We start from the raw sequence: 9,611 nt of genomic DNA on the forward strand, positions 1-9,611 counted from the left end.
ATATCAATAATTATTTATTTATCGGTAACATTCCTTACTTTTTCCAGATGTTCATCGCGTTAATATGCAACTTCAAGATGTTATACACAATGATTTAGACAAAGAAAAATGGGTAAAAAGCGTAAGGTGTATGATGATTTGTTTTAAATATGATTTCGATAGAATGGGTGTTAAATTTAACATTGATTTTTATTGTTCTTGATTAGAATTTTTCTACTGAAATTGCAGAAGTAAAATATATATAAATTATTTGTGCAAAATAGCATAAAAGTAAATGCTTATAAATGCACATTGTGTAAATGTAAAAATAAATTACAATTAAGTTATTCGATTAAAAAATACTATTATGCTTCTGTTGTTTCTTGCTGTACAAATTTTGGATATTTTTCTTCAACTTCCAACCATGTAAGCTTGCCATTGGATAAATCTCTTATTACATCTGATATCTCATCCAACTATAATTCCAATAATAACATTTCTTTTTAACTTTACATTCATATCCTTACATTTTTTTTAAATATTTACTCACATTTATTCTAACTTGTCCCATACTGTCTCGTTCACGAAGTGTAACACTATTTGTTTTCAATGTATCAAAATCTATGGTGATACCAAATGGTATCGCAATTTCATCTGTCCGTGCGTACCTACGTCCAATACTACCAGAAGAATCGTCAATTTTATGCGATATATCTAGTTTAGTGAGATTCTGAGCTGTAAATAATAAATAATACTTTAATAAGTACATTATGAATTTTTCAAAGTTCAAAATATTTTGATAAATCAGTATACATACATAATTGTTTTATAAATGGAACAAATTCATTATTAGCACTAAGTGGTAACACTGAACATTTTAAAGGAGCCACAACAGGTGGCAAACTGAAATAAGTTCGTTTCTTGTCTCCTTCTCTCTCTTTAAAATTATGTTCAAAAAGAGCATACATAATACGACCAATACCAAAAGATGGTTCGATTACGGAAGGAATTATTTCTTCTACGTGTACAGATTTTTGATATCGTTTTACTTCAATCATATCTTTTGTAATTATTACTGCAGCACCATTTGAAAGATTTAATTTAGCTTCCCCATTTTCATTAATTTCAGTTTCCATAGCATTAATATTACTCTCACTTAATGCTGCTAAAGCATCTTGAACTAATTTAGTATATTTTTTGAATGTTTGTCCAATAATTTTATTTGGTACTATTTTGCATACATCAACATTTTTTGGTGTTTGCAATTTTTTCTCTGCTACTAATTTTACTCCAGTAGCCTTTGTATGTTGTGTAAGATCATAAGCAGAACGATCTGCACAACCAACACACTCTATCCAACCATAAGAGGTTAAACATTCAGCATCCCAACAATCACAAGCATAATGAGCCATTTCATTTCCCATGTGTTGACGGAAACGTAAACGTTTTGGATCAATTCCAACTTTAACTAAGAATAAATAAATTCGACCCATAAAATATCCTAATGTTTCATTAGCTATAAGTTTAGTTAATACAGCATCACCTAAAGTTATGTACTCTGCACTCTTGCCATCCATTTGATGACAAGCAGAATATAATAGCAAACTTAAATCTCTAACAGTTTCAAATTTATGATGATTTTTCTCATTAGGATCACAAAAATGTTCTATTTCTGCCATAGTGAACTCTCTTACTCTTATTAAGCCAGATCTTGGGGAAATTTCATTACGGAATGCATTTCCAATTTGAGCTGCAGCAAATGGTAACTTCTCCTGGTTAAATGCAAGTAATCGTTTAAAATTTACAAAGATACCTTGAGCAGTTTCTGGTCTTAGAAATCCTTTCACAAGTCCAGAAGGACCAATTTGAACTCCAAACATTAAATTAAATTCTATTGGTTCTGTTAGATCGTTCCCAGTAATGGGGGATTTCATATTGAATTTAGACATAATTGTAGCCATTTCATCCTTAGTCAATCCATCTAATTTTGAAATAATATCATTACATTCTATGCATATGTGCTCATTACTTTTTTTATCGCTAATCACTTTTTCTAAATGTGATTTAATCAGATGATCTAATCTGAAACATTCTCCAGTTTTCACATCTTTTACCATTAAGTCTGCAAACCTTTCTACATGTCCAGATGCCTGAAGTACAGGTTCTGGTGTTAAGACAGAACAATCTACTTCTAACATCTGTTCCTCTAATATAAAAAAACTTCTCCATGTATTTAACAAATTTGTTTTTAATGCACAACCCATAGGGCCAAGATCAAATTGACCACTGATTCCTCCATAAATAGCAAAGGATTGATCAAAGAAAAATCTGCGTTTCAAAAGATCTTCCATTCTTGCTTTGTCAAATATTGTCGTCTTTGACAAAGACAATTCTTTTTCCTCCAACAACTTCTTTCGAACTTTGAGTTCAGCAACTGCTTTCTTGATGTCCAATTCTGGAGCTCCATTAGATTTAAGTTCTCGAACATAATCACCCTTTCAATACAAAAAACAATATATCTATAATTTAATATTAATCATTATAATAGTAATATGACAGTAATATTAAGGAAAAATGATATTTAACAATAACTGTAAAAATAATAAAAATTAAATTTAAAACATTCAATTACAAAAATATATAGAAAATTCACTTATTAAAAGTTTGTACACGTGCAGTTAACAAATATTACATTGAACGATAAATAATAACTATCCATATGGTACTCACTTGTTCCTTCACACTCTCCCGAAGAGGAGATAAGATTTCTTCAATTTTTGGATCTGACATATCTTGTATAATTTGTATTTTCACTACCCGATCTTTTTTTCTTGTACCCCACTTGCTGATGTCGGCTAACCTTACAGTGACACTAAATCTTCGAAATAACTGTTTGTAAACTGAAATATGCTTACATAGACTTTGTGTGACGACCCTCTTACAAAGAAACTGCAAGTTCCGTGAAACAAACTGCATTTATGTTAGTTTTCACCTTACCGACTTTCAAACATTTGCCTGCAATTCCTCTTACTCGAAACATGTAGGAATTTTAGTTTTGAGTAATATAGTACTTATTTTAGCGGTACAATTGATAAAGTTTCAAATCATTTAACATAAATTCAATGATAAAAATTAAATGAAATATTAGGAATTTATCATTATTAGATAACGTATAATTATTCTTTATATATTTTGAACAATATATATTGAATATAAATGTAAAATAAGTAATACGAACATGTAAATACATAATATTGTTTTTTATATATTTTTATAATATGAAGCACCAATATAAATAAAAACCATTTTTTTATCTATAACGGTATTGTTATATTTTTTCATAAAGAATATATTTCAAAACAAATAACATTGTATAGAATGAAAAAAATAAAAAATACACAATATGCCGCGCGTACGCAAGTATAAGTTTATTTTTTTTTTTTTTTATTAAATTAGTGTGATGTTATCAAACTAACTTACTTATTACAAAAAAATTATTTCTCTTAATTTCGAACGATTTTATTTTCTTTGTACACTGTAGCATGGTTTATAGAAAAATTACAATCAGAGAAAAATGATTTATAAAAAAAAATATAAGATTTTCTCCTACAAATTTATTTGTTAATTATAACTTTTCAATAAACCCAGCTTATGTGTGACACATTAAATCACATAATATGCATAGAGAGAAGTGTGTAATCAAGAATGTTTTATTCGTGCTACCACAAGGATATTGAAACTTTTATGGGTAGATTCTTTTCTTAATTACAACCTTAACCTTTTTGACATATAAGTATTAAGTTTTTTATCCTACGCATCTACCTGCATCATACGTTAATTTCAAATCAAACGATTGGTCAGACGCAAGGGTAATTTTTCTGCATAACAATACTACAATCAAAAACAATCTTGATCAGTGTAAACAATTTATTTTACATAAGAGCAATACTCTGACATCAAAAAAGCGATAATAATGGATAATGTATAGTAATAAATAAAGTATGAAATGTAAATAATGGGTATTTACAAGTATGTAAATGGCAAAAAAGCTATAACAGAGACAAAATAATTGTTTCATCTTTCGTAAATATAATCTCGTATGTATTTGCAATAGATTCTATCACTTGTTTGCAAAAGTACATCTTACGTTAATATTTACGTTATGTCGAACCTGTACACTTAAACCTAGAAAACGTGCAACCACAACACGTACCAACATGTAAGATGGTAATGTATTTTTCGTGTAGCAAACACGTGACAGATTCAATGAGAAACACATACCATTAGTATCCAGCATGAATGCTTATTTTCTATAATAATTCACCTATATTTAAAGGGAGTACCATGATAAACACACATGCGGCTTTATATCCCATTTGGAAAATTGATTAAAAATCTCGTGTTTACACTCCCAATTAACTTACGTTAACATAAATGCACAATTTCAATCCAGTACGCCAACTTCGGCAAACATCTCCATTTCTACCAATTTTATGCAAGAATCAAAGTCAAACTTTGATTCTAAATGAAAATATACAAGCAAAAATGTTACACGAGAATATGACAAAATATCACAGTTCCGAGCTTGAAAAGTCGCTTCTGAAAATCATGGCTCTCCCTATTCTTCTTTTATTCATATTCCAAGACAGTCATGAACTGTAAGACATCCTAGTTAACAACAATCCTACATCCTACTATGAGATTATCTATTTCAGAAATTGTAACGTTTAATAGTAATACATAGTCATATACAACTTGCTAAGGATGCTGTAAACTGTATACTGGCTGCTAAATGTTCCAAGTGAATACTGTACGTATAATGTATGTAAAAAGTCAGAGGTGATACATAGATTCAGAGCATATGGTGTAAATGAAGCCTAATTTTATTGTTCAAAGATTAATTATTGAAGTTATGGGAACCGAAGTAACGATGCGCAGTAATTTAAATCAATAATTTATTTCTACAGAAGAGTGACGAATAATATAATAATATATAATAAATAATATCGTTATTATATAAAATGTATACAATAGTTTAATCGAAATATTAAAAGTATTAAATCCTAAGATTATATAAATATATTACTATTCAAGAAATATTAGTAACCATTTAAACAGGTTTTTAAATAATATCATTTTATAAATAATACGTAAATATTCATCACTCTCCTAAAAAGTAACTAAAACGAAAGTTCGACTGATTTTAAAGCGACGTATATTTTTATTTTCAGTACATATAAAATCGAAGATGGAATGCTGATGTATAAAATTTTACGAATATATTATATTCTCCTCTTGTATTTTATATTTTTCTGAGTATTTCGTTTGATCAAAATGATTTTCTTTTTCTTCCTTACAGAATATAAAAGTGATTAGTGTAGCATTTATGCACAAAGCTAAACGATAGTATACAGCATTCCTTTCTTCTTTATATTACTCCTTTAAAATGTACAAAATTATTTCTCATTTAATATTCCTAGTATCATTTGCGTTCTTTTATTTTTACATCATTAAAAATAAAAAGTAAATAACAAATGCCTTCTAAGTTAAAAATATTTCCAAATGCTGTACTTTAGTAAAGTACCAATAAAGTAAAAAAAAAGAAAAAACAGAATGTCCAAACATTACAAGAAATAAAAATACTTCCATGAAACTATGGAATATCAAATTGAGAAATTATTTGCACTCATAACCACTGATGTGTGATTTAGTCAAATAGACGCATCGTAAAACGGCATGACAGTCAAGGCTAAATATTTTGAACATTTCAACAAATTGCACAGTTCAAAGTTAATTGAGATTATCTCATCTTCCTTGACATAAACATGGTACTTTTAAAAAAAAGTACCTGCGCAAATTTATTATCTTAATACAATACTTGTGACTAAATATTTACATCAATGCGTTTTACAGCTTCAGTCTATTAAGCTTCTGAATCGCGACAGCCTTTGAACTTTCGCAATATGCGATATTTTATGACATTATTAATTATTAAACTAATTATTTATCGTAATACCACTTAAGTTTCCTACTGAGCAGGTGGTTGTGGCTCGCTAGGCATATTGGGATTTGGATATGGTGATAAAAATGAATAATTCGGATAAGGCGGTGGTGGATGTGGGAATGGAGGATAATAATTAGGCGGATGCGAAGAAGGGGGTGCATAACCTCTGTGTATATAAGGATCTGCTGGTGGAGGAGGACCATGAAACGCTGTGTACATACGAGCATATTCCGTGTTGTAACTCGGCCCACCATATGCTGGATATCCAGGAGCACCTACTTTACAAATTTAGTTTTAATACATTTATTTCATAAATAATGTAAAATGAAATGGAAAACAATGTTAACTTACCACTGGGTGGATAAGTTGCTGATGAACCAGGTGCTGGAGGATAATGCTGTGAATATGGATCGTACGGTCCCGGTGGATAAGGCCCAGGATAACGACTACTCGTGGGATGACTAAACGCAGTAGGTATATGTGTATCATCCCTTGTGGGAGTAGTAGCTACCGTTGTAGTTACCATCGCTTCTGCACCTTTCGTTTCTGTGGTATTTGCTAATGTTTTGGCAGTAGTATTAGGTACTTGCGAATATGCAGGAGGCACATTCATCATTGTCCTCTCTTCTATGGGTTTTCCTAAATCTGGTTGTGTCTTAGCGGTATCCATTGGTAACCTAGGGTTTGCTGCATGAGGTGGAACACCAGGAAAGTATGTACCATAAGGAGTGGACAATGATCGCGATCGAGGATCACTATAATCGTAGTATCGTGGATACTGAGCGTAAGGATAGCCTTGTGGGACATTAGGAGGCTCACTTTGTATAGAGGTTTCGCGCATACTTGGTTCTGCAGTTTTTGGAGATGTCATAGTATTTGTTCCAGTACATATGGATGTAGCAGAAGTACCTATTGTTGAATCTGTTATACCTTTAGGAACTTCTGTGCTTCGTATTGTAGGTGTTGGTGGTACTTGCATAGTTGATGGTGTAGACTGTTGCGTTAACAACGGTGGTAACGGACCAGATGTTGTTGATTGCGTTACAACTTGTGGTGCAACTTGTGATGATGCTTGAGGTGGTATTTGCGGTGGTCCTTGTGATGATAACTGAGAAGGTATCTGAGGTGGTACTTGTGTTGGTAACTGTGAGGGTATTTGTGGTAATACTTGCGACTGCACTTGTGATGATACCTGAGACGGAAGTTGTTGTGATACCTGTGACTGTATTTGCGGAGATACTTGCGGTGGTATTTGTGATGGCATTTGCGATGATACTTGTGATTGCATTTGAGATGATACTGGGGATGGATCTTCAATTATAATTTCATCATTAGACATATCTCTTTTTTCTTGTTGAGTTTGAAAAGCATGGCCATAATTTGGTAATGTATCAGTTGTTTTCGTAACTTCCTTTTCAATTGAAGGAGAACACTGTTTATCAATTTTTGAATTCAATTCCGTTTCCGTTTGTTCATGCTGCGTTTGTACGCTTTGTGCAGTTACAGAATCCGAAGTATACACTTGGCTATTTTCTTCAGATGATTTTTGTAGAGCAGTATCGGTATCTGAATTCGTTACACGGTTATGATTAGGAGGACTGTAATCTGTATTTGAACTTACTTCTGCAACCACATCCTCTAATCTGACTTCTTCCACCCTTTGTTCAGTTCTAACTTGACCATCAGAAGAGTTTGAATTTTCTCCAAGTGTGGAATGATCTACTGGTTCTTGCTTCACTTTTGGTAACTTTGACAGAGACACTTGATTAGTTAAATTAACTTGACTCAAATAAGGTTTGGCAGTCGCGGTAGCAACAGGTTTTGGTCTTTTTGAAGTTTCTTTATCTGCAAATGGTCTATAATTCGATCCATTTCCTGGTTTATTAATCGAACGACCACTCGCTTGATTACTTGAGGAAGATTTCGGTATTATAGAAATGGCTGAATTATTTCTTAATGGAAATCCGACTTCTGGTTTTGAACTCCTCTGTGTCATAGATGATATACCTATAAATATTCCAATATAAAAGAAGATAAATTAAAAGCATTAAGAAATAGTCATCTTAATAAAATTAAGAACACTCAATTATTAATATACCTTTTTTAGGCTCTTCTTCTCGCTTTTGTTGATTTAGTTTAAGAGCCGTTCGGATGGCTATAATTTTACCAGATTCTAGTTGCATATAAATGCCTTTTGGGCTTTTCAGTACCATTACTCGTTGCCCAGCTTTTAATACAATACTTCCTTTGTCAGGTGAATTTGTAGGAATAACAACATCCAAAGGTAACGTCATTTCTTGTGCACTCATTCCTTGTCTTTGCCATACTTCCGCTGGTATCCACCGACTTCCTGTTACACTACGAGAACCTAAACCTTCAGCACCGCGTTGCTGCATTGGTCTAACCGAAGCAACTGGTTTAGATGTAGTACTGTTATCACCACCTCGAATTGCTCGAATTTGTAATCCACCTGCTACAATAATATAGTATAAGAAATAGATATGTATAAGAAATATGTGTTTCAAAGAATTGAATTTCGGAATCAATCGTACCCCGTGTTGCAGTATTTCCAGGAACATAATTATAACTGGGCCTGGAACAATTGGCTGCCATTTTTTCAAGTTCGTAACCACGACGAGCTAATCGCTTTTCGGCCTGACTAAGTTTCTTATCTTTTCTGTCGACCAAAAGACTTTCGTGGTGGAAAGGTTGTTTCGTTAATAACGAAGAATGACGTTCTAATACACGATGCATAACTTCATCGGAATAGCTGTCTTTTGTTTGAGAGAAATCTTGGATTTGACTATCTTCTTCCCAATCCCAAGATAATGTAGTTGCTTCTTTCAACGAAAGATGAGCATCTGGATTGCACTGATCAACCACACGATCTGCCATTCCTTGCTTACTAATTTGTCTGTCATATATTTTTCTCTCTAAACAATTGTCAGTAACCAATCGGTAAACAAAACAAGGTTTCTGTTGCCCATATCTATACACTCTACAAACGGCTTGTGTATCATGACAAGGATTCCAAGAAGCATCAAATACAATGGCACGATTAGCGCCTACAAGATTAATACCAAGTGAACCAGCACGTGTTGAAACGAGAAAAAGGTGAATTTTTGGATTATTATTAAATTCATTGATAAGTTTTTCCCTTTCTAAAGCGCTAGTACTACCATCCAGTCGATAATAATTTACATTTTTAATCCAAGCATCTGTTTGTCCATCAGGATATTTTAAACTATTTCTAGCTAAAAAATCTTCAATGAGATTCAAGGTAAATAATGATTGAGAAAATGCTAAAACACGATCACCAAGCTTAATTGCTTCGTCCAAAATACAAAAGAAAATTGTCATTTTTGCGGATGCATCAATTAATCCTGGTACATAGCCTTTCATCAATTCTGTTGCCTGCAAATAAGAGAATAAGTTAATCACTTGTAATTTAATATTACTTATTTCTTTACTCATATTTACCCAATCATATGGAATTCCAGGATCTTCTTTTGCTCCTGGAGAACTTTTACAATCTTTCTCTTCATCTTTTGTAAGAATTTCATCATCTGATTTATCTTCTTTGTCTTTATCTAACAAGTCTTCTTTATCTTTCTCATCTTCTTTCCCT

General features: G+C 32.1%; 2 protein-coding genes across 3 annotated transcripts in view; both read right to left on the bottom strand.

The window, feature by feature from the left end:
* Positions 1–344: 344 nt before the first annotated feature.
* Positions 345–4,373, bottom strand: GlyRS (glycine--tRNA ligase). Of its 2 annotated transcripts, XM_017908520.1 has the most exons (5): positions 4,337–4,373; positions 2,710–2,928; positions 797–2,474; positions 530–714; positions 345–455 (listed from the first exon to the last, which is right to left on the bottom strand). In XM_017908520.1, exons 2-5 carry the CDS (start codon positions 2,767–2,769, stop codon positions 345–347), a joined length of 2,034 nt encoding a protein of 677 aa, XP_017764009.1. In that variant the 5' UTR covers positions 2,770–2,928; positions 4,337–4,373. The 2 variants fall into 2 exon arrangements, with proteins under 2 accessions (XP_017764009.1, XP_017764000.1); XM_017908511.1 differs by lacking the exon at positions 4,337–4,373 and having other exon boundaries at positions 2,710–3,025.
* Positions 4,374–5,835: 1,462 nt separating this feature from the next.
* Positions 5,836–9,611, bottom strand: part of LOC108553714 (uncharacterized) — a 10,127-nt gene continuing 6,351 nt past the window's right edge. The window contains exons 3-7 of the mRNA XM_017908737.1: positions 9,464–9,611; positions 8,536–9,397; positions 8,082–8,456; positions 6,335–7,990; positions 5,836–6,258 (exon numbers count right to left, since the gene is read on the bottom strand). Of these exons, the coding sequence (XP_017764226.1) occupies positions 6,008–6,258; positions 6,335–7,990; positions 8,082–8,456; positions 8,536–9,397; positions 9,464–9,611 (3,292 nt within the window). The 3' untranslated portion in view covers positions 5,836–6,007. The remainder of the gene's footprint in view (positions 6,259–6,334; positions 7,991–8,081; positions 8,457–8,535; positions 9,398–9,463) is intronic.

Source organism: Eufriesea mexicana, unplaced genomic scaffold, assembly GCF_001483705.2.
Source record: "Eufriesea mexicana isolate 0111107269 unplaced genomic scaffold, ASM148370v2 scaffold22, whole genome shotgun sequence".
Taxonomy (NCBI): domain Eukaryota; kingdom Metazoa; phylum Arthropoda; class Insecta; order Hymenoptera; family Apidae; genus Eufriesea; species Eufriesea mexicana.

Bases quoted from the DNA above. Each gene is read 5' to 3' on its own strand.
- GlyRS (XM_017908511.1), bottom strand. From the start codon at position 2,955: ATGCAGTTTGTTTCACGGAACTTGCAGTTTCTTTGTAAGAGGGTCGTC. The intron at 715-796 runs GTATGTATACTG...TATTATTTACAG, and splicing joins TCCATTTATAAAACAATTAT to CTCAGAATCTCACTAAACTA. The intron at 456-529 runs GTGAGTAAATAT...TTGGAATTATAG, and splicing joins TGGGACAAGTTAGAATAAAT to TTGGATGAGATATCAGATGT.